The 23,279-nt window shown below is 39.0% G+C and overlaps 4 protein-coding genes across 5 annotated transcripts; 1 reads left to right on the top strand and 3 right to left on the bottom strand.

Annotated features, from left to right (window-relative positions):
- Window positions 1-5,334: 5,334 nt before the first annotated feature.
- Window positions 5,335-6,126, bottom strand: LOC133822516 (uncharacterized). Its single transcript, XM_062254911.1, has 2 exons — window positions 5,618-6,126; window positions 5,335-5,520 (listed from the first exon to the last, which is right to left on the bottom strand). Exons 1-2 carry the CDS (start codon window positions 6,109-6,111, stop codon window positions 5,379-5,381), a joined length of 636 nt encoding a protein of 211 aa, XP_062110895.1. The 5' UTR covers window positions 6,112-6,126; the 3' UTR covers window positions 5,335-5,378.
- A 3,376-nt stretch (window positions 6,127-9,502) lies between these two features.
- Window positions 9,503-11,889, bottom strand: LOC133822440 (uncharacterized). Its single transcript, XM_062254813.1, has 3 exons — window positions 11,519-11,889; window positions 10,071-10,982; window positions 9,503-9,690 (listed from the first exon to the last, which is right to left on the bottom strand). The coding sequence occupies exons 2-3, from the start codon at window positions 10,290-10,292 to the stop codon at window positions 9,547-9,549; spliced, it is 366 nt and encodes a 121-aa protein (XP_062110797.1). The 5' UTR covers window positions 10,293-10,982; window positions 11,519-11,889; the 3' UTR covers window positions 9,503-9,546.
- A 739-nt stretch (window positions 11,890-12,628) lies between these two features.
- On the top strand, window positions 12,629-18,788 carry LOC133790685 (squamosa promoter-binding-like protein 1). 2 transcript variants are annotated; one of them, XM_062228433.1, is made up of 11 exons: window positions 12,629-12,835; window positions 12,931-13,843; window positions 13,925-14,106; window positions 14,646-15,229; window positions 15,638-15,712; window positions 15,797-15,904; window positions 16,010-16,127; window positions 16,234-16,375; window positions 16,495-16,639; window positions 17,063-17,695; window positions 18,142-18,788. In XM_062228433.1, exons 2-11 carry the CDS (start codon window positions 13,245-13,247, stop codon window positions 18,589-18,591), a joined length of 3,036 nt encoding a protein of 1,011 aa, XP_062084417.1. In that variant the 5' UTR covers window positions 12,629-12,835; window positions 12,931-13,244; the 3' UTR covers window positions 18,592-18,788. The 2 variants fall into 2 exon arrangements, with proteins under 2 accessions (XP_062084417.1, XP_062084409.1); XM_062228425.1 differs by having other exon boundaries at window positions 12,926-13,843.
- Window positions 18,789-21,005: 2,217 nt separating this feature from the next.
- LOC133790701 (S-adenosylmethionine synthase 2) lies at window positions 21,006-23,279 on the bottom strand. Its single transcript, XM_062228444.1, has 2 exons — window positions 23,121-23,279; window positions 21,006-22,379 (listed from the first exon to the last, which is right to left on the bottom strand). The coding sequence occupies exon 2, from the start codon at window positions 22,369-22,371 to the stop codon at window positions 21,190-21,192; it is 1,182 nt and encodes a 393-aa protein (XP_062084428.1). The 5' UTR covers window positions 22,372-22,379; window positions 23,121-23,279; the 3' UTR covers window positions 21,006-21,189.

The raw sequence follows: 23,279 nt of genomic DNA, 5'->3' as shown, positions 1-23,279 counted from the left end.
ATCTTATCTATATATATTCGGTGGCTTTTTTTTGTTGAGTAATTAAATAAAAAATGGAATATTATATTATTCTTTGACCCTGATGGGACTAGATTTGTTAGCAGACAATACATAAAAATGTGCAATATTTTACTGTAATTATTTTTATTTTTATTTTTGAAAGAATATTTTACTATGTAAGAGTAAAATAAAATTAAAAACAAGGAAAAAAAGTTATTATTTTTTCAATAAATTGAAAAATGAAAAAGAGAAGATCCAAACATTGCGCTAAAGACACGTTAGTGGGAAGTACGAACGAATGTAATGTCACATTTTCAAATCCTTATCCTAAATAATAGTACCCTTTTTTTCTAAATATATAAATAGGACAATTTATGCTTAAAACTTAGAAGCTTGTATATAATCAATGCCTATAATTAATAATAATAATGATGATGAATTTTGATTGATAGGCTCGAAAATGAGATTTATTAATTATTAATTGAAAAAGTTCATACTAATAATACTTTCCTTTCCTAGGTTACGATGAAGGAAATATTATTTTCATATTACAAAAATTATTTTATAAAAAAATATACTATTAGTCAAGTCTCAAGTGGACTAATTATCAGTTTTTGAAAGTTAGACTAACGTTTCTACCAAATTACCAATCTAATAAATATTTCCATATTTTTAAGCAATCATTATTGTTGTTATAAAGCACCTTAAAATATTCAAATTTTATAAATTGTAAAATTTAATTATTTTGACATTTTAAATTACAATTAATAAAATTGTGATGGTATTGACACTTAAAGATGCTACATAAATTTCTATGATTCATAATAATATTGTGGTACATAGGTTGATGCAATTGAACTATCATTCATTTATGTCACTTTGTCGTAAAACTCTTCCAACATTTATTTTATAATTTCCGTATTAATTAGAAATAATGCTTAATAATTATTTACGTTGGCCTACAAAGAAAGAAAGATTAGCAGTTGGGATGAGGGTGCAGGGAGATAAGGGTAGTCCAGAGATGCAGCCGATCAAAACCCATAAAGCAGGCCAGTACTATTGACGAAACAAGGAATAGCAGGACAGTGTGAATGCGCAAGTGGACTGTGGCCCCACACACGAACACCGTTTTTCTTTTCTTTTCTTCTGTCTTTTATTACACTAATTAATTATTCATTTATTTTATAGGTTATAGTTACGGAGGTAAGTATTTTGTACCAATTTTATTTTTATATTATTGTACAAGGTAAATTTGACATTTTATGCTAAAATTAAACACGTGGTGTTTAACTATACTACTTAATTATATGTTTTTTAACTATTTTTTTAATTCTTTTTCATCCCAAAAATACCCATCTTCTAAACCCAAAAAAAGTCACATTCATTTCTCTCTCTCTCGCTCTCTCTCTCTCAGACAAAAAAAAACCACCACGGCTTGCAATCAGCCGGACCTCCACCCACCACGACCTCAGCCAGACCTCAGCCGGACCTCCCACACACTCAACCAACCTCCACATTCATTTTTCTCACCCAAAAGCAATGGGTAAGTGTTTTTTATCCAAAATATTATTGACTTTTGTTATATTTAGTGTAAGTTATATGGATCTGCACATTGTTGGTTGTATTTTGTCCATTTTGTGTTCTGAAATGAAAGTAGACTATGCTCCTTTTTCTGCGTTTTTTTCTGGGTTTTTCGTTTTTTTGCGATTTTTTAACGATAAATTGTGATTTTGTGCGATTTCTACCAAAGTCAGAGGTTAAGGATGAAACTATGCGACATTTGAACGATGCCATTGCGATTTTGTGCGATGTTATATGTGTGGCAAAAACTAAGTATTTTTGGGCGATTTGTGGGCGACTTTATCTGTGTGCGATACTTGTGCGATGCTTGTGCGATATCATTGCGATTTTGTCTGTATTAATTTTGTCCAAAATTTCTTGCGATAGTTGTGCGACTTTGTGCGATGTTTTTGCGATATTGAACGATATGTGTGCGATTTTAAATTTGTACGACTTTATTTGTACTTTTTTCTGATTTAAATTTTTTTTGTTAGTGACAGATTCAACTGTATTTGTGTCTGTATTGTATGATGGTATTTGGGCTGTCGAGGGTTTCAACTGGGTATTCAATTCCCCAACAAGTAAGACGTTGATGTTTGACATTGACACTACTCTGGAAAAGTTGCGTGAAGTTTTGTATGAAGAGTTGGATGTGGATCCTTTGGTGTATGAACTGAAATTAGAAGTCTGTTACATGTACATGAAAGGCACCAAGTTTTCGCCGGAGGTTTTAGTGAAAGATAGTCAACTACGAGTGTTTTTTAGCATGAAGGCAAAGATGAGTGTGGACAACTTGCTGCCACTATTTGTGACTAAGGTGAAGAAGAATGTGAATTTGGAGCCTACTCCCCCAACTGTAACCCCTCGAAGTGTGGTAAGGACCTTTGTCCCAGAAACTGATCAGGGGGTTGGTTTGAATGAACAACTACCTAATAATATAGATGACCACAGAGCCAATATCGCATTTGATCATTTAGATGAGTTCGATGGTCCCTATTACAACGATGATCCTATGGTAGATTTGGATGAGGATGATGATGTGGAGCTGGAAGTTGATGGAGCTGTACAGGTACCTCCCTTGAGGTTGGAACTAACTCCAAACAACCAAGCAGAGCGACAAAGAAGACCCCCCCGTAGTGAGAATCACCAAACACCAGGAACTAGTAGTAGTCGGCCAGGTCCTTCCATTAGTACTCCTGCTTCTGAATTTGAAGTTTGTACCAAATTCAAACCTCTTATGCGGACTAGGGAAGACATAGAGGAAAATCATGTCTATACGACATCTCTTAGTGGTACGCCTTCAGGGGAGATACATCTTGACAAGTTGTACACAAACAAGGAAGAATTGAAGAATGTAGTGGGAAGGTATGCACTGAAAAAGAATTTTGAGTGGATGGTGAGGAAGTCTGGCACTGATGTGTTGTACGTTACTTGCAAGGATCAAAATTGTAAATGGAGATTAAGGGGGAGGAAGAAGGCACGTTGTGACATGTTCGAGGTTACTGTGTTCCACAACGAACACACATGTAACTTGGATTCTAGAAATTCTGATCACTGTCAAGCAGCACCGTGGGTTATTGGCCACATTATTAAGGAAAAGTACACATCAGATGGAACTAAATACATGGCAAAAGACATACAGAGGGATATGTTTAAGGAATATGGCATCAAGATTAGTTATGAGAAGGCTTGGAGGTGCAGAGAGAAGGCACTTACGTATGTGAGGGGTACGCCAGCAGAATCTTATACAAAGTTATATGGTTACTTGTACATGCTGGAACAGAAGAATCCGGGTACTATTACTGACATTGTGAGAGAGGACGATCGGTTCAAGTACTGTTTTTGGTCACTGAATGCTTGTAGGAGGGGATTTAAGTTTTGTCGTCCTGTGATTAGTATTGACGGAACATTCTTGAAGATAAAGTATGGGGGCACAATGTTACTTGATGTTGCGTACGATGCAAACAACCAATTGTTTTCGATGGCCTTTGCAATTATCGGCAGTGAGAACCACGACTCTTGGAAGTATTTCTTGCAGAAGTTAAGGGAAGCCATTGGGGAGGTTGAAAACCTTGTGTTCGTATTGGATAGGCATCAGAGCATTGAACATGCTGTCGAGGTCGATTTCCCCGAAGCATGCCATTGTTTTTGCTTTAAACATATTACTATGAATGTCACGCACAAGTTCAAGACTGATGTATGTAACACACAAATATGGTTGGCAGCCTACGCATGGTCGTAGGCTGAATGTGATAGACATTTTGAGGTGCTCAAACGGATGGATCCTCCCATTGCTACATACGTCGAGCAAATAGGGCTTGAAAAGTGGGCTCGTCCTTATTGTCCAAGCGATCGGTACAACATAATGACAAGCAACGCCGCTGAAAGCTTCAACAACGTGTGACAGAAGAATTCAGGAAATATCCAATAACTACTTTGGTTGAATTCACCAGGTTCACACTGCAAAATTGGTTTGCTGATCGTCTCGAAAATGCAAGTAAGTGCACTACCCCTTTGGAAACTACTTTTGAGAAGGATTTAAAAGCACAACATGAAGATGGTAGGTTCAGGAGTGTCTATCGTAATGGTGCGCAATTATTTAACGTTGGTACGGGTCCTGAAGGTCAGAGAGGTGGTGATGTGGACTTAGTCGAGAGAACATGCACATGCGGAATGTTCCAATTGCTAAAAATCCCTTGTCCTCATGCATGTGCCGCATCAATTAGTCAGAATGCTAGCCTGTACGCACTTAGTTCCCCGTACTACACAAAAGACACGTGGAAGAAGACCTACGATGCAACAATTAATGTTGTCGGCGAGGAGGATGATTGGGTACTACCGGAACACATCAAGAACATGAGAGTCGGGGTACCAGTGGATAAAAAACCGGTGGGTCGGCCTCGGAAGAGCAATGCGGGTAGAAGACCGATGAAGCGTTGCCCGTCTAATGGTCAAGTGGTTGTGGAACCTCGCCATTGTACTAACTGCGGTGGTTCGGGGCACAACAGAGCTACATGCAAAGCTCGAGTTTGAAGCTTTTCTCTATTAGTATACTTATCTATATTAGTTGTAATGCACTTATTTTTGGACTGAATTTTTGTGTTGTATTCCTGGTTGCTGTTACAGTTTTTTAACCTTTTTTTTTATACAGGAATGTGTGAACCATGTAGAATTTTTAACAGGATCAAAGTAGATTTTTTTTTTCCAATTTTGTGATATCTGGCGATGTTTTTGCGATTATACGCAATTATTTGCGATAGCAAACGATATTTCTGCGATATGTTTGTGAGAGTTCTTGCGATTTGTTCGCGATTTTTGGGCAATTTAAAACATAAATATTTACAAGATCCTTGTTTCGTTTAAAGCGATGATTTGCGATTATTAGCGATATTTTCGCGATGCTTAGTTAATGTACACCATAAATCTATGAAGTTTAATTACGCGATTAGTATGCGATTTTGTGCGATATATTTGCGATGCTCAGTTAATGCACACCAGGAATCTATGAAGATTAATTATGCGATTCTTTTGCGATATATTTGCGATTTTTTTAAATTTACACCAGAAAACTATGGAGATTAATTATGTGATTCTTGTGCGATATATTTGCGATGATTTGTTAATTTACACCAGAAACTATGGAGATTAATTATGCGATTTTTGTGCGATAAATGCGATTTCAGACGATATAAATGTGCGATTTTCAAAGCGAAATTAGCGATTAAAGACGATTTCTAACATATTTTACTAATCTGACAAAATATAATAGTGTCGTAAATATTATACATTAACCACAAAAAATTATAAAACCAGTTCAACTACCAGCTCAAATTCTGGTAAAATAAGTCAACACACCACCTATGTCTAAAGGTGAGCATGTTATCATCGTTAACTTTCTCAAACGACCGATCCAACATTCGGTGCTCCACGTATTCAATGGCATACATTCCACAATCGCCACTGCAAATAAAAAGATATTGGTAACTATTAGTAACAATTTAGTAAAGTAATTCATAATGGAGTACAAAATAAAATAAATACAAAAAGAGACATTTACCTGCTTTCCGCTTGCGGTACAACTTCCGGAGTAGCTCGTTTATAATGCATTGGTGGGAGCTGGCTGAGATCACCTGTTTCAAACGGAAATACATAACTGTTGGTCTTAAAATAACTAGAAGCCCGCAATAAGGATGCAAATAGCTCGGCATAAGGCTTCAAATATGACTTCATATTGTCCTCAGTCGTGGCGCCGATATCACAGTCATATTCAACAATCTGCCAATTCTCAATATCTACCTCAACAGCCACCCAATGCTTCTCAGCAGGAAGGTTCAATGTGAAGTAGATGTACTCCTGGTTCTCCCAACAAGGCAAGTACCGATGCTCCATCCCCCTCACATAATGAATAACTGACTCATCCCAGATAAATGTGCTTCTGTCACCATCATGACAATTCCAGTACATTGAAAATATTTGTGGAGCAGATGTGTCCAGAACCACACAATTCGTAGTGTACACCTCAGGGAAGAGCTTCCTCCTTCTTCTCAACATGTGGAATATGGCATCAATTTGCTGCATTTGAAATAAAAATGGTTAGAATCGTATCGCAAAAGAGTCGCACAAATGTCGCAAATAAGTCGCAAAACACAAATTTTCTAGGTTAATATCACAAACATGTCGCATATAGGTCGCATAAAACACAATTTCTACAATTAAATCGCTTTATGTCACACAGACATCGCAAAACATTGCGCATATCCCAATGTACCATTTTCGCGATTTTCTGAACGACTTAAAGCGATTTAATTGCAATTTAAACAAACAATCAACTTATACATCGCTAAATATCGCTAAATATCACAAATAAAATGATGTATTGTTCAAAATGAGAAAACAGTTAAATTAAACAGTTAAGAAACAAGTACTTACAGCATCGTCGAGCCATTCGTGCTCCACCATCACCTTCACTAACCAACTTCGATCAGCAATGCCAGTGTGCACTTCTCTAGGACGGTCGTTGTCCCTCGAGTAAGTAATCCACCTTTTGAAAAATTTGTAGAGTCGTGGGTCTGCTGGCCTCAAAGTATCAACCTCAACTGGACTAGTTCGTTGTTTCTTCTTCCCCGCTGTGTAGTCCTTCAAATACACTGGCTTCCGTTTTGCCCTCCTCACAAATTCCACTCCAGCTGGTGGCCCATCCAACTATTGCACATTCTGAGACTGTGTATCTCCGATGGCCATAATAATGGCATCCGTTGGAGTAGAAGGAATCTCATCTACGTTGGGTTCCCAATCTTCAGGGTACACGTCGTCTTAAGAATCAGAATTATACTGACGACGTTCATCCTCTGCTGGCTGTGATGGTTGCTTCTGTAACAAACTTATCACGGTCACAAGTTGATCCATGATAAGCTTCTTCATCTCAGCATGACTACTCTCAAACGTAGTCTTCATCTCATTCTGTGCAGCCAGAATTGCTATTTGTTGGGCTTCGACCTTCTCCAATCTCTTCGCCAACCTAAGGTAGTCGGCGTCATTGGCTGCAGGAGTTGAGGTTGGAGGCACAGTGCCTGATGTGGACGGCTATGTTTGTTCTTTCGGTGGTGATGGTGGAATGATTTTCGCAGTTTGAACATATTCCGCCACCCGTTTTGCTTGGGTCTCGAATTGAGTGGAATCTTGTGTTCTAGCTTCTGTTTCTTCCATCTCATCTGTAACACCCTGGCTACCCCAGAACAGTTACGGTGAACGGTGGACCGGAAATTTGACTCATTGCCTGAGTCCTTTGGTCAAAAACGTGCTCTAAGTGTAGTTAACAGGTTAAGGCATAAAACCAATAAAAAGGAAATGGAGATTTTTATTACAAACTGCTCTGCAGAGCTAAACAAAACATTTACAAGTGGTTCTCAGTACAAAATGGTCACTAGTGTTTTAAAGTTACAATCCCGCCGACCTAAGCGGCAAAAATTAGGGTAAACCCCCTAGTTCCTCTGAGAAGTCCTTGGCCGTGGTGGTCAAGCGGCCGCATATGTACACATCACCACATCAACTCTCCACTCAGGGCTAGGTGAGCTTTTCTTTCCCTTTACCTGCACCACATAGCACCCATGAGCCAAAGCCCAGCAAGAAAACATAACACTTTTCATAAACATTATCAAATGATTATCATTATAACCACATTGAGCATAAAGCTTTCAAACAAATGAGTAACACATGATTTTAGCGGGAGAGTGGCTGCTAGGTAAGCCACTAGCCTCCAAGCTCTCTTTTCTAGCGGGAGAGTGGCTGCTAGGTAAGCCACTAGCCTCCAGGCTCTATTTTGTAGCGGGAGAGTGGCTGCTAAGTAAGCCACTAGCCTCCAGGCTCTGCTTGTTCATCGACCCTCAGGGTCGGTCAGGCATTAATGCTCCTTGAATCATTCAATGATAGTAGTCGATTAGATCTAATCTTTGTTGGCTTGCGTGACTCACGCTAAGGCCGTTCTGACAGATAAGTCAGCGCTTCCTGACCTGTGTCCAGTAACACTGCCGAGCCTGACAAATAAGTCACAGCCTCACAGCTGATACTAACACTTTTGTCGATTCTGTATTCAATCCATGTCCATATTTATACAATCAACATGCTTTACAGATATCCATGCATGTCACACTTTGGGTGCAGTTTTCTTACCTCTGGTCCGAGCAAGAACGAATAAAAGAACAACCCTGAGAACGATCGACTTTTTGGTTCTTTAGCGGTTACCTGGTCATAACCAAATTATGGAATACCATCAATAAAATGAATAATAAAAGGTTCCCAAACCCAAACCTAACCTCCGGGACCTCAAACACTACTCAACCGGGTAGTAGGTTCAATCTCGAGGTCTTAGGCTTGCATCCCCGAGCCAAAAAGCTAATTCTGGCCAAAAATGCCTTAAGGGCCGTGGCCCTCCTTGGCCATGCCGCGGCCCGCCCCTCAAACAGAGGCGCCTAAACCCAGCAGCTCCCAAGGGCTGCGGCTCACCCCTGCCATGCCGCGGCGCAAGCTCCATTTCAGCCAAAACCCCTGTTTTTCCTCCCTTGCGTTTTCCCTTGAAACCAACCCTTCAAACCCAATTTAAACACCACCCAAACCTCTCTCAAACACCCATTTAAACCTCCAAACATCACCCATAACTATCCCTCATCATAACCCAAGTAAAACATCCCAAGAACTCCCCTTGATTCCAACTTTCCATACCAAAATCTAAAGCTGAAAACTATGAACGAAAACAGAGCAAAACCAGTAAAACAATGGATAAAACTCACCTCAAATTCGAAACCAAACCCTCTTCGATGACTGAGCTATGTCTACAACCTCAACCTCCAAGTTTCCTAGCTTAATTCCACACCTTGAGCTCAAAACTCCAAAGAGGAAGAAGAGAGAAATGAACTTACGGGAAGGAGAAGAAGCAAAACTCTGTTTTGGTTATGTTTTCTCTACAGCCATCTAAACCATATATATCCAAATCCCAAATGACCATTATACCCCTAGGTCTTTAAAGCTTCTAAAACCAACTCAAGGGTAGTTTTGACATTTTCCACCTACACCGTTAATCATAATTAACGCTTCCCTTTTCCCGCTAATCTCAATATCCTCAAACACCAATATTTCACATCCCGTTACCCTTTAATGCCCGGTAACATTCTAATCATTAAAACACCCCGAGACTCACCCCGAGCCCCGAGCTTAAGCCCGTTATGACCAAACCGACATTCAACATTTCCTTGATCGTCTCATGCCAAATGGCTCGAACAAACCCACATCATAATGTGGTCTCAATTTATATCATCAATATGCGTTCAAATAACCAATTTACCCTCAACGGGCCAAATTACCATCACACCCCTGTAATTGTAAATATGGACTCACATGCATGCATTTCACATCATATCATAATATAATCAACATATACATGCATTTAATCAATTAATAACATAACTAAACAAGTACGGCCCTCCCGGCCTACTATTCATGCCGATAAACACATCGGGGAATTCGGGGCATTACATCATCTGAGCCCATATCCACCGTGGGGACTTCACCCTCACAATTGGACTTCCAGTATTCAACCTCCCAATTCCGAGGGTACAAGATTTGAAGAACAACCATCTGCATAACCAAAAAATTAGAAAACAATCAACATCGCAGAAACTTGAAGAAACATCGCATAATGTCGCAAAATTATAATATCAACAAAGTAATAAAAATCACATTTATGTCGCAAGAAATCGCAATTATGTCGCTAATATTTTTAAAAGAAATCGAGAACATATTGCACATAATCGAATAAACATCGCACAATGTCGCAAAAATCAAATATAAATCACAAAATAAAAAAATCGCATAATGTCGCAAAACAGATAATGTAAATCGCATAAAGAAAAATGTTATCGCACAAATGTCGCATAAAACTCGTACATATATCGCAAATAATACTGAAAGCAAAATATATCAAAACAACAATGAGAAATAGAGAAAGATTCACATACCCTTTTCTCAAACAGCAGTGCCACATCAGTTTCCTTCACATCGTGTTTCGTAATAGTAACGGGGGTGCTCCAGTTCAACATTCTAGGGAATCTGCTCCCTTTGCACTGCCCATACTTCTTCCCCACATCTTGCATGACCTCAAACGCCCAATATTGTAGGGTCGGTGCATATCCGTACACATTGTACTTCGCTTCTGGTTGAGTAACTTTTTTCTCCTTCATGGATTTCTTCTTCTTCTTATCTTTCTTGCTCAACAACTTATCTATGTAGTTTTGTCATAGCTGCTGCATATTTTTAGCTGTGGAAGACAACAACTTCTGATAAGAAAGGAGACCCCAAGGATACTCGAAGAAGTTATCTACATTTTCAACTAACTTCAGCATATCAGTCCAAATATACACACCCTCGGACCGTGACAACAGAACACCTTCAACAAAAGCACATAAACCCAGCTTGTAAACATCATCTTCAACATCACACGCCTCAAAAGCTAGCCAAAGGGTTTTGAAGGCCACCCTTTTCGCATTGTTGAAATAGTCCGGCAGTATCCGATTAGAATCACATTGTGTATTCAATTATGCTGTCGAGGGGCCACTGCTCATCTTTAGGCCTGTGATCAAACCGAACTCAGACCTCCCAAATCTGGCTTCCGTTTTACCCACGTAAAACCACACTTCATCGTTTTTAACTTCAGTGACATTCTTTTTCCTCAATAACAGTTGATGCACAATCACCCCGGAGAATTGAAGAACACTGGCATTCCAAAAAGATCCGAAGGGACTTTCCTTCACCTTATCAGTCAACTTAAAGGCTTCGAACTTATCCTTTATAGCAGTGAAGTACCCGTTCCCTCTGTAGCTGATACGCCCTGGAAAATGCTCGGACAATGGGAGAACAAGCTCTAGAGCCATCTGCATTTTTAAAAATAGGAATTATTATTAATCGCACAAATGTCGCAAAAGAACTCGCAAAACTACAATTATAAATCGCACAAACATCGCAGAAAAAATGTATAAGGTTTTTAAATTAAAATCGCAAAACCTATCCAATATAATTGCTAAAACTATGAGTACCTTGAATGTCGCTCATATAGCTCAATATCGCTCAATATCGCAAAACAACACAAATGTCATAAACTATCATTATTTTCCCTAAATAATCGCATAATATCGCCCAAATGTCGTTCAAAAATCGCAAAGCAAACACAAACAACGCCAAACAACCATACTTGTCATGATAAGTCGCACAACATCGCTTAATATCGCAAATTTATAAGAAACCAAAGAAAAAACAATGTCCCGATACCCAGATTCTTCCCCAAACACAAAATAGTAGAAATCTAAACATTAATTACAGAATTCAGTTCTAAAACAACAAACTAACCTCAAATACACCAATTTGGTTGGAATTAAAAAGAGAAATTAAAAGAAAAATATAAAAAACAAACCTTGGTTCCCGTGGGTTCAAATGGCGGTGGCGGCGGTGATCGGAGACTGGTGCGGTTCTCGGAGGTCCGGCCTTTCGTTCCTTGGTCCGCGTGGGTCATTGGGTTCGTGTGGGTTCGTCGCTGGGTTCGGTGTGTTCGTGTGGGTTCGTGTGGGTCGCTGGGTTCGGTGTGGCATTGCGGGGTGGCTGGGTTCGATGGGGGTTCGGTGCTGGTGAGAAGATAGAACAGAGAGATGGCGAGAAGGAGGAGAGAGAAGGGAGTTAGAAAATGGGGGGAAGTTGAAAAGTGAGGGGTAATTTGGGGAAGAAATTGAAAAAGTATGATTACTTTCCTATGTTTATTTTTTGGGTTTAATTTTTTACCTTGTTTAATTTTTTAGCATATGATATCAAATTTCCCTTGTACTATATAGTTATTTAAAATATTCTTATATTTTTTATAAATTTTTTAATAATTTATAGTGCCAAAAATAAAATTTAAATAAGTTATCTTGCACGTCTATAAAAAATCGGTCATCCGTGCAATATACTATATTTATACTTTATTTTCTAAACAATAAATTATTTAAAATTTCTCAAAATTTACAGAATGCTCTAAATAATTACTATATACACAATTATAAAAAAAAATTGTAAAGAAAATATTTCCCGAATAAAAAACTAGAAGAAGGTATACGGATGTACCTCTTTTTGGGTGCACCAAAAAACTACCCAATAATAATTTATTTAATTTTGTACAATCTATAATTTTTGTATTTAAAAAATATCATTGTAAAAGTTACCATTTACCAAGCAGTTAGCTTTTGTAGGCAGGCTGTCCAATAGTTTCCATATAATTTTTACATTGTATCATTGTAAGCTTTTTTTAATATATAATTGAGAGAAAAAAAAAATAGATATTGTTATTTTTGTATATTAAAAAAAAAAAGATAAAGAAAAAGAAAATTTTAAGTTGAGTGGAGCCGAGCCGAACCGATACTGAGTTAGAGTTTGAGCCAAGCCGAGACTGAGTTAGAGTTTGAGCCGCGATGTCTATATCGGCTGACGGCTTTATATTATTTGCTGTAGTACTATAGAATATAGGGTGAGCTGAGAAGGAAGGAGCTAAGTAAGATGATTGGAGTGAATGGGTGTAGATTGTGCATACCCATACATTACCAAAACCCAAAACTCAACCACACACACCCACGCCACGCACCACCACAATTCACATTTCCCATCATCACCACTGTCACTGTCGTCATCATCATCACATCATCAACATCGGAAACTGTCAACCTCTTCCGGCGGCCGTTGATCTCCTCTTTCTCATAATCTGGTAATTGCTCTTTCTCTCTCTATCTCTGTATCAAATTCAGTTTTTGCTTCTTATTACTGTGCGAATATGATGTGTATTTTAATGTACCAGAGCAGAGCAGGACGAGGCTTCCTCTAATCAAGTCCTTGTTGTTGTTGTTGTTGTTCTTCCACAAGCTGAGCTGAGCTGAGATTAGATTAGATTCTTCTATGTGTGTTGACCTTAATTGGAATCATGGTTGCGTTGCTATACTCTTTCTGTACTTTTGGGGAAGAACCGAAGCTGATTAGGCCTTTCTAGTCTTTGACTTTTGTTTCCCAGGCTTCTCTCAGCTCCGATCTGTGTTGTTCCTCAGCTCTCTTTTAATAATCTGGCTTGGAATTTCAATTTTTGGATTCGGATCTTTTTGGTTTACTTGTGATTTTCATCTATGGAGGCTAGATTTGGCGGTGAGCCTCGTCATTTCTTCGGCATGAGCTCTGCGGATTTGACTACTGTGAGGAAGAGGACCATGGAGTGGGATTTGAATCAATGGAAATGGGATGGGGACCTTTTTATTGCTAGTTCCGTCAATCCAGTGGTGCCGTCGGAGGGTATGGGTAGGCAGTTTTTCCCAGCTGGGGGTTCCTCCAACTCCAACACGTCTTCTTCTTGCTCCGACGAAGGGAATCTGGTGATTGAGAAAGGGAAGAGGGAATTGGAGAAGCGGAGAAGGGTTAATGCGGTGGAGGACGAGAATTTGAACGATCAAACGGGTAATCTTACGCTAAAGCTGGGAGGACGTGGTCACCATCTTCATCAGCAGGCTTCTGAAAGGGAGATGGGGAATTGGGAAGGAACCAGTGGTAAGAAGACCAAGTTCGTCGGTGGTACTTCAAGCCGTGCGATTTGTCAGGTGGAGGATTGTGGAGCTGATCTGACTAGTGCCAAGGACTACCATAGAAGACATAAGGTTTGTGAAATGCATTCCAAGGCTGTTAAGGCGCTTGTTGGGAACGTTATGCAGCGATTTTGTCAACAGTGTAGTCGGTGAGCTTCTTCTTCTTTCTTTCTTTGTTGATTGCTTTGATTGTTTGTGTTTTGAATATCTTGTAATCAATCTTTTGCCAGGTTTCATGCCCTTCAAGAGTTCGATGAAGGGAAGAGAAGCTGTCGTAGACGATTAGCTGGTCATAACAAACGGAGAAGGAAGACAAATCCTGATACTGTTGCTAATGGAAATTCACTAAGTGATGATCAAACTAGTGGCTATCTGTTAATAAGTCTGCTGAGGATATTGTCCAACATGAACTGTAAGTAGAATTTCTTATCAACAACCCCCCCCCACAAAAAAAAAAACAAAAAATGTAGACTTTATGCACCACCCACCCTACCCAATTACGAGAATTTCATTCATTGGGGGATTTGTTTGTTTGTGTGGTTGATATTTCCTCGCACTTACCGTGTTTGCAATGTGGAGGCACTTACCGTGTTCTGCTTAGTTATTGAATATAAGTTATTCAACAGCTGCCCCAGTCTTTTTTTTTCTTCTTTTCCTTGTGATTTTGCTCTCAAATATCAAATCTTCTAGATAAGGTTGACATTTAAAAAATAAAATAAGCCTTCATGATTAGCAGTAGTTAATTGGCCTAAGGTGTGAGTGGGGTTTGTTTAATCCACGGATGAACTAAACCTGTTGTCAAAAAAACTGCTTAACCTTTTCTCCAACACCATGGATTCAGTTGATCCTTTGATATTTATATTTTGCTGCCTTGGTCTTCTAAATTCATGGTATCTTTTCGCTGCTTTGATGGGTAAGCCATTTGAGCTAAGTGACTTTAACTTTGTGCAGCCAATAAACCTGACCAGAGTACCGAGCAGGATCTGTTATCACATCTTTTAAAGAGCCTTGCTAACCAAACAAGTGAGCAAGGGGGAAAAAATGTAGCTGGCCTTTTGCGTGACCCCCAAAATTTGCTGAATGATGGGGCTTCAGTTGGGAACTCAGAAGTTGTTTCTACTTTTCTTTCAAATTGTTCTCAAGGCCCTCCAAGGCCTATCAAACAGAATCATGCTGTATCTATTTCGGAAATGCCACAACAAGGCATTCATCTGCATGACACTAATGGTGGAAGTGTACAAGCCACTTCTTCTGTAAAACCCAGCATTATGAACAGCCCTCCATCTTACTCAGAAGCAAGAGACAGTACTGCAGGACATAGCAAGATGAACAATTTCGATTTGAATGACATATACATTGATTCAGATGATGGTGTTGAGGATCCAGAAAGATCATTCCCCCCTACGAATTTGGTTACTAGCTCCCTTGATTGCCCTTCGTGGGTACAGCAAGACTCTCACCAGTCAAGTCCACCTCAAACTAATTCAGATTCAGCATCTGCTCAGTCACCCTCTAGCTCAAACGGAGAAGCTCAGGTATATTAATTTAGCAAAACATGTCTTATGCACACATAGAGGACACTCCACAAACAAAATACCCAGCTGCATTCATTCCACACATTAATTTATATATTGCTGTTTCACAAAAAGCATGCAGGAAAGTCTCCCATATAAGTTCTCAAAGTGGTCTTAGGGCCCTTTTTTAAATGTGGTACTTTAACCCATAATTACAGTGGGGACTGTCCCAAATGCTTATGTTATATGAGCCAAGTGCCCCATTCTTCTCCCCCCACCCCAATTTATTATTTTGAGGTGATCTGATGTTGTTTGGGCTGAGTTGGTCCATTCTGAAATATTTTTATTTTTAGTTGTTTGTGGATTTTGGGGTTATGCGGCTTGTTTTTCTAACATTCGGTTCATTTTTTATTTACCTCACCATACCAGAGCCGCACAGATAGAATTGTTTTTAAACTCTTCGGGAAAGAGCCAAATGATTTTCCTCTTGTCCTGCGTGCACAGGTAATGACCTGCCAAACCAAGCATCTTCAAGATTTGTTTCCCCACCTAATTAGATTTATATCATATAACTTTGAAACTTTTCAGATTCTTGACTGGTTATCACACAGTCCGTCAGACATTGAGAGCTACATCAGGCCTGGTTGTATCATTTTAACCATTTATCTACGTCAATCTGAATCAGCATGGGAAGAAGTAAGCTTTGTCTACATCAAGCTGCTAGTGTGATCGTATGTGTGTGTGGTGTGTTTCTTTTTAAGACTATGCTTAACCTTACAATTATCGGTCTCTCTTTCGCAGCTATGTTATGACATTAGTTCCAAATTGAGTAGGCTTCTGGATGTCTCAGATGACACTTTTTGGAGCACTGGATGGACCTTTATAAGGGTCCAGCATCAAATAGCTTTTGTTTGCAATGGTTTGTGGTCCTTAGTATACTTTGTTTCTTTAAGCTGACTGTAATCCTAATAATGTGACTACCTAATGTGGAAGTTCCAACAGATTTGAAATTTCTTTTGATGCAGGTCAGGTCATAGTAGACACGTCCTTGCCTCTCAGAAGTAGCAACTGCAGCAAGATTGTAAGTATTAAGCCTATTGCACTACCTGCATCTGAGAAAGCTCAGTTTCTAGTCAGAGGTACAAACTTGGTGCGGCCTACCATGAGGTATTCATTTTCTTGGAAGAGCATCACACTTTAATATTATATTTTAGAGTGTTAACCTGAAACCATAATTTAATTTCATCATTAATAAAGCACAGGCTAAATTGTACATTCTTTTCCAGGTTATTCTGTGCTCTAGAAGGGAAATATCTGGTTCAGGAAGCCACCCATGAGTTAATGGATGGTGATGATAACTCAGAGCATGATGAGCAATGCATCAATTTTTCTTGTCCTATTGAAGTTACAAATGGACGAGGATTTATAGAGGTGTTGTTTTCTTATGATTCTTCTCGAATATATAGTTCATTCTTGTCAGGGCAATAAGGAATTTTCAACATCATTTTGTATTGTTTTCCTATTTGGTTATATCTTTATGTACATTTTCTGGTTAGCGGTATGTTTTATTATTAACATCAATGGTATAATAATAGAAAAGGGGCTTTTTTTTTGCCATTTTACACAGAAAGAGGATACTTAGTTGCCCAATAAAACCCCTCCTGATCTGAACATACCACACCACATTTGCATATGCTCTCTCTTAATTACTTGAAATTGGTCTTTTCTAGGAGTTATTTTTATTTCTTATGCTTGGTAACATCCTTGCTCCTATATTGTTGTTACTTCTTTCTGTACCAATTAATGATTTTTGCTTGTGCAAGCTAAGATTATTTTTTCCCTTGAATTATCTAGATTGAAGATCAAGGTCTTGGCAGCAGCTTCTTTCCTTTTTTAGTTGCGGAGGAGGATGTTTGTTCAGAGATCCGTATGCTTGAGAGTGTGCTGGAATATACTGAAAGCGATACAGTTGGAGACGAAATCGGAAAACCAGAATCTTACAATCAAGCGATGGATTTTATTCACGAAATGGGTTGGCTTCTTCATAGAAGTCAGTTGAGATCTAGATTGGGTGACTCGGATCCTAATGCAGAACCCTTTACTTTAAAGCGTTTCAAGTGGCTTATGGAATTCTCTGTGGACCATGATTGGTGTGCTGTAGTAAGAAAACTACTAGACATTCTAATCGATGGAAGTGTAGGTGAAGGAGAGGATCGTTCCCTTGACCTTGCATTATCAGAAATAGGTCTTCTTCACAGGGCTGTGAGAAGAAATAGTAAGGCTCTAGTAGAAGCCCTCTTGAAATATGCCCCTACGAATTTATCAAAGTTAAAATCTGAAGAAAAATCAGCTACCGATGCTCCCACCCCCAACTTCTTATTTAGACCTGATGTCACGGGCCCAGGAGGTTTAACTCCCCTCCACATTGCAGCTGGAAAAGATGGTTCAGAGGATGTACTAGATGCATTAACCAATGATCCTGGAATGGTAAAATTTATTGAATTAATCCATATACAAACTTATTCACTGGTCTTCTATGATCACCCACATTTATTTTTTGGGCACTTTACAGGAACACCATATCCTATATGGATCTTTTGGATGCATTCACTACATCGATAAATCGTGATCTATTTTGCCTTTTGGTTTTTAAAAGTGAAATTGATGATGGGATTTTTCCAAACATCATGATTTTCGCTATTTTTCTCATTATGAAGACAAAAAAAAAATCTTGCTAATCAGGCCCTTGTCATCTTTTGAATTTTATTAGTCTGAATGTATTTTGCCAATTTATTGTGATTAAGTGTCGTCTATGATTGTAAAACCCAAGTAAGTTAGTTCACATGTAGATTTGTTGTACTTATGATTCAACTTCTTCATATCATTTCAACATTTAATTTGCTAATAATGGTAACCCTGTTGGTATGATACAGGTGGGAATTGAAGCCTGGAAGAGTGCTCGTGACAGCACAGGCTCTACACCCGAAGATTATGCGCGCTTGCGAGGCCATTACACCTACATCCGCCTTATCCAAAGGAAAATTAACAAGAAACCTGGAAGTGGGCACGTAGTGGTTGACATACCTGGTGATCAAAAGGAGGACTGCAGCTCAAACCAGAAGCAAAATGAGTTGGCCAACACCACCACCTTTGAGATAGGAAGGTCTGAGCAGAGACGTATTCAGCGTCCGTGCGGGCTTTGTGATCGGAAACTGGCGTACGGTACAAGCAGTAGATCTGTGGTGTACAGGCCTGCAATGCTCTCAATGGTTGCAATTGCTGCGGTCTGTGTTTGCGTAGCGCTTCTGTTTAAGAGCTCTCCTGAAGTGTTATACGTATTCCAGCCATTCAGGTGGGAAATGTTGGAGTTTGGAACAAGCTGAGGGATGGTCCTCCCCTCCCCTCCCCTCCCTTATATATTATATATATATATATATAGTAGAAAACGGTTGTTTGTTTGTTGTACGCGTTGTAGACTTCTATTAAAAAGCAATGTTTGGTGTAGAACGAGGCTGTGAATTGGGTACATTAATATTAATTATTGACATATTTTAATAATACTAATTTAATATTTGTGCAACTTTGGATCTGTTGTCTTCGGTGTTTCTTTGCTTCTCGCTTTCTTTTCTTTTCTCTTCCCAAATTTGAGATTTTAATTAAGCTAATCTTATTGGGTTATTATTCGTTCATATTTATTCGTTGAAGTGGATTATTAGTAATATGAAACTAGAAATAACTCATATCAATTAACGATTCGTTCTTTCGCGATGGGATAAGGATCAGCATAATCAGGCATCACACTATAAAAGGGTTATAATTTATGTTTAGGTTCATATTTGGCTCTTCAATTATTATGAAATACCGAAACATGGTCCAACATAGTTTTTATAAGATGCAAAATAAAGCATGAGACTAAGCCTTATTCTTCTTTTAATTAAATTATGGCTAATTACTCTTTAATTTCACAGTAATTAAGTTTCAAACGAACCAACCCACATATGTTGAACAAGAGTCAAGATTAATCCACACTACAAGTATGAAACAAACTACTTTCTTCATGCAAATGTTTGCTTGCAGTAGCCATCTCCTTCAAATGTAAAAGTAGAAGTCTAGTTCAAATGTTTGTTGCGTAAATTAACCAACACAAGTACCAGAAAAGCTTATACATGCATTCCCAAAATTAAATCTTCCTTTAGGCTTCAAAAGTCGACAGAACTTGTAAAGATTGGTAATGTTGCATGCTGAGCAATACCTCCAAACATGCAATCAATGTAATATGTGCTAAGGCTCTCTTTATAGGAGGGTAATAATAATCCCCAAAAAATTAACAGGAACTACAGTGCCAAAAATCTTAACCAAATGACGTGTGCTCCTCATTTGACAAATGATCAACAAATTAGGCTACATTAATAATTACCTTGCACACCCTCAATCATTGATTAGCCATAAAACTTGCAATCATCACAGAAATGAATGAATTGAAACAATGGCATCTTAAGAAAATGACAATTTTCTCTCACAAGTTCTGAAGGCTTCCTTGCTTGTTTGCTAGTGCCATGAGCACATTTATTTGTCCAAAAACTATCATATACTTGCAAGAAGCACCACTCAGCTTCAACTAGTTTTCCCATATTACAAAGCAAATGCATTGCAAGAGCACATCAGATCAGCACCAAACCAACATATAGGACCCAAAGCCCTTCTCCACCATGTCACTTTACAGTCTCCAACATCTTCCCCCAAAAATTCCAAGAACTATGCAAATCATTGACCAGTAGAATACCCTAAAGAGCAGACATCATGTCCTCCTCTGGAATTTTTCTCAACTACCTTATAATACAAATCTTGTCATTTTCTCTACCTTTACAACAAAGCAATGCTACGAGACATCTCAGGTGCTCAATGCACATGCTAAATTAAATAGACATCACATCATTAAATTAGCGTATATGAGACTTACATATGGGTTAGTGTAGTACAGTTTGCCTCTTAACTTATTCTTATGATAAAGATCAACCAGTCATAAATGGTCTCATTTTGAATAAGTATGATTGCTTGAAAAACTTCCACACTAAGTGTGTAATATTTTACTCTGACACCATCAGGATTCACACCCATCTGCTTCATCCGATGACTTCCACCTCCTTATAATAATATATATATATTGAAAGTTTACAAATTAAGCCTAAAGCTACGCTTTAAACAATGATACACATTCATGGCATCTGTCATACTCTTCCCCTAACACAAGGTCAACAAACCAGCTCTCTCATCTTCTTATCTCTGAAAAAAAAAGCTGTATTAAACGACAGTCTGATATATTATGATTTATCTTATTGACAGAATGTTGTCTCTTGTGCCAGAAGAAACTTTACCGACCTCTACTTTCTTTTTGGTGGAGCATATGATATTTACCATTTCTTTGCAATTGTATCCACTTACTGATGAGAAATAAAAAATGAGAATAACACCAAAGCAAAGCAGTAGAGAAAAAAGAACCATGCCTAGTGAGGCCTGGTACTAAAACCATTTTACCATAATGTGCTATGTGTGTGTGTATATATATATATAGAGAGAGAGAGAGACGGTTTTATCATTCAAACAAATGTCGTTTTCGATAAAGAAAAACATCACAAGATAATATTTCACTGTTGCCATTTCGGTATAGTTATGCAAATTTGCTACTACCTATTACAACTACTACTACTACCGGTGCCATCAACTTGTAAAACTCTGTTAATTTCAGAGACACACAAGGTATATGGTAACAAAGATTACAATAAAATGAAATAAGAAATTCCCCAAAAAAAGAAGAGCATCTTCACTTCAGTATGATGATATTTAGAACATATTAAAAGCTATTGCATATCTAAAATTATAAAAGAGGACCAGCAGCAGCGGCAAATCAAACACACAAAATTATTAAAATTCAATACCAAAATATCCAAGACAATTCAACAGCTGGCTTTGTGGCTTAAGACTCAAGACTGTGGCTTCTCCCACTTGAGGGGCTTCACAACCTCCCAGGTGAAGTCAGCGTCATCCCTTCCAAAGTGTCCGTAGGCGGCTGTCTTTAGGAACCTGCCGTTGCCGCCTCTCTTCAAGTCGAGGTTGATGGTGATCATTCCAGGCCTGAAGTCAAAGTTCTCCTTAACAATTTCGAGGATCTCCTTGTCCGGAATCTTTCCAGTCTTGTAAGTGTCAACAAAGACGGACAACGGCTCAGGGACACCAATGGCGTAAGAGACCTGCACAATGCACCTACGAGCAAGCCCGCTGGCTACAATACTCTTGGCAGCCTGCCTGACAATGTAGGCTCCACTTCTGTCCACCTTGGTAGGGTCCTTTCCGGAGAAAGCACCACCACCATGAGCTCCCCAACCACCATAGGTATCGATGATGATCTTACGGCCAGTAAGACCAGCATCACCGTGTGGACCACCAATGACAAAGCGGCCTGAAGGGTTCAAGTGGAAGATGGTCTTCTCGTCAAGGTACTTCTCGGGGATGACTGGCTTGATGACATGTTCCTTAAGGTCAGCAGCAATCTCATCGTTTGTGACAGTTTCGTCGTGCTGGGTGGAGATGAGGACAGTGTGAACGCGGACAGGAACCATGGCTCCATCCTCATTGTAGTACTCAACTGTCACTTGGGTCTTGCCGTCGGGTCTCAACCAGGGGCAGGTGCCGTCCTTCCTGACCTCAGTGAGACGGGCACCAAGCTTGGTGGCAAGGACATGGCTAAGTGGCATCAACTCAGGAGTTTCATCAGTGGCATAACCAAACATATGGCCCTGGTCACCAGCACCAATCTCCTCAGGGCGCTTGGTAAAGTGTCCATGGACACCCTGGGCAATATCAGGGCTCTGCTGTTCAATGTTAACCAGAACCTTGCAGTTGTCAGCATCAAGACCGACATCATCAGAAACGAATCCAATAGCGCGGCATGTGTCACGGACGATCTTCTCATAATCTACGTTGGCCTTGGTGGTGATCTCTCCGAAGACCATGACCATGTTGGTCTTGGTGCATGTCTCACAGGCAACCTTGCTGTCAGGGTCCTGGGCAAGGCAGGCGTCGAGCACGGCATCAGAGATCTGGTCACAGAGTTTGTCTGGGTGACCCTCGTTCACGGACTCGGAGGTGAATAGGAAGGTCTCCATCTTTATATCTGAATTCAAAACAACCAAGCGTTTTATTAGATACAATCAAAACTAGCCAGAGCTGAAAGAACTTCTGCTGCTAAAAATATTCATCTACAAGTTACTATTTCACAAGCACCAACATTAATGCACACACACGCATATGCTTAGGAATATTGGATACAAAACAAAAATAAATGAAATTCCAATCTCAACGTAAACAATACAAAGTCCATTAGAACCTGAATATTTGTCGTTAAACTTTACAAAATGCTTTATATATTCTCATCAATTGCAATAAGAGTAATGAAAAACGAACTAGAATCTAATGTTGGATATAAAGTGTAAAAGAATCTAAAACCAGCACAAATCACAAGCAGAATATTAACAGCTATCCGTTATACAATATGACAAGACTTCTGACTAACTCAAGATTTATTCTCTCTTCTTTTTTTCCTTCATTTCAACACTCAAACAAAATTACACCAAAAGAATAAGAGATTTAACCAGATCGATCTGCTAAATACTCTTAAAAACTACGAACGAGATAAGACTCTTCACCATACTTTCTCAAATTCAAATTCCAAAGACGTTTCAAACACACGATCATCAGATCTTAAACACAAAGATGCCAAATCAAACAAGCCAGATCTGAAACCGTAACAATATCATATACTGGAAATGAAAGCAAATCTGAAATAGTATAGTGTATCTATAACATAGAAACGAGATTTGAGCCAAAAACAGAGAAGAAAAGAGAAAAGGTGTACCTGAAATGGAAGAAGGAAAGAGCAAAGTAGTTATATTAAGCTCAGATCTGTAAAATCGGTGCTCTCTCAATCGAACCAGACCTCTATTCTTCACCGAAACTCGACTCGCAGCCTTTCCTACCTGGTTAGCTCGGTATTTATAGAGCTAAGCTGTGGGTG

Source organism: Humulus lupulus, chromosome 1 (genome assembly GCF_963169125.1).
Source record: "Humulus lupulus chromosome 1, drHumLupu1.1, whole genome shotgun sequence".
Lineage (NCBI taxonomy): Eukaryota > Viridiplantae > Streptophyta > Magnoliopsida > Rosales > Cannabaceae > Humulus > Humulus lupulus.
The sequence above is the reverse complement of the archived record's forward strand: the minus strand, read 5'-3'. Positions and strand labels throughout refer to the sequence as shown.

Coding starts and splice junctions, on each gene's coding strand:
- LOC133822516 (XM_062254911.1), bottom strand. CDS start 6,111: ATGTTGAGAAGAAGGAGGAAGCTCTTCCCTGAGGTGTACACTACGAAT. Junction 5,521..5,617: donor GTACCGCAAGCGGAAAGCAG/GTAAATGTCTCT, acceptor TTTTATTTGCAG/TGGCGATTGTGGAATGTATG.
- LOC133822440 (XM_062254813.1), bottom strand. CDS start 10,292: ATGAAGGAGAAAAAAGTTACTCAACCAGAAGCGAAGTACAATGTGTAC. Junction 9,691..10,070: donor CACTGCTGTTTGAGAAAAGG/GTATGTGAATCT, acceptor TTGGTTATGCAG/ATGGTTGTTCTTCAAATCTT.
- LOC133790685 (XM_062228433.1), top strand. CDS start 13,245: ATGGAGGCTAGATTTGGCGGTGAGCCTCGTCATTTCTTCGGCATGAGC. Junction 14,107..14,645: donor GATATTGTCCAACATGAACT/GTAAGTAGAATT, acceptor AACTTTGTGCAG/CCAATAAACCTGACCAGAGT. Junction 15,230..15,637: donor GCTCAAACGGAGAAGCTCAG/GTATATTAATTT, acceptor TCACCATACCAG/AGCCGCACAGATAGAATTGT.
- LOC133790701 (XM_062228444.1), bottom strand. CDS start 22,371: ATGGAGACCTTCCTATTCACCTCCGAGTCCGTGAACGAGGGTCACCCA.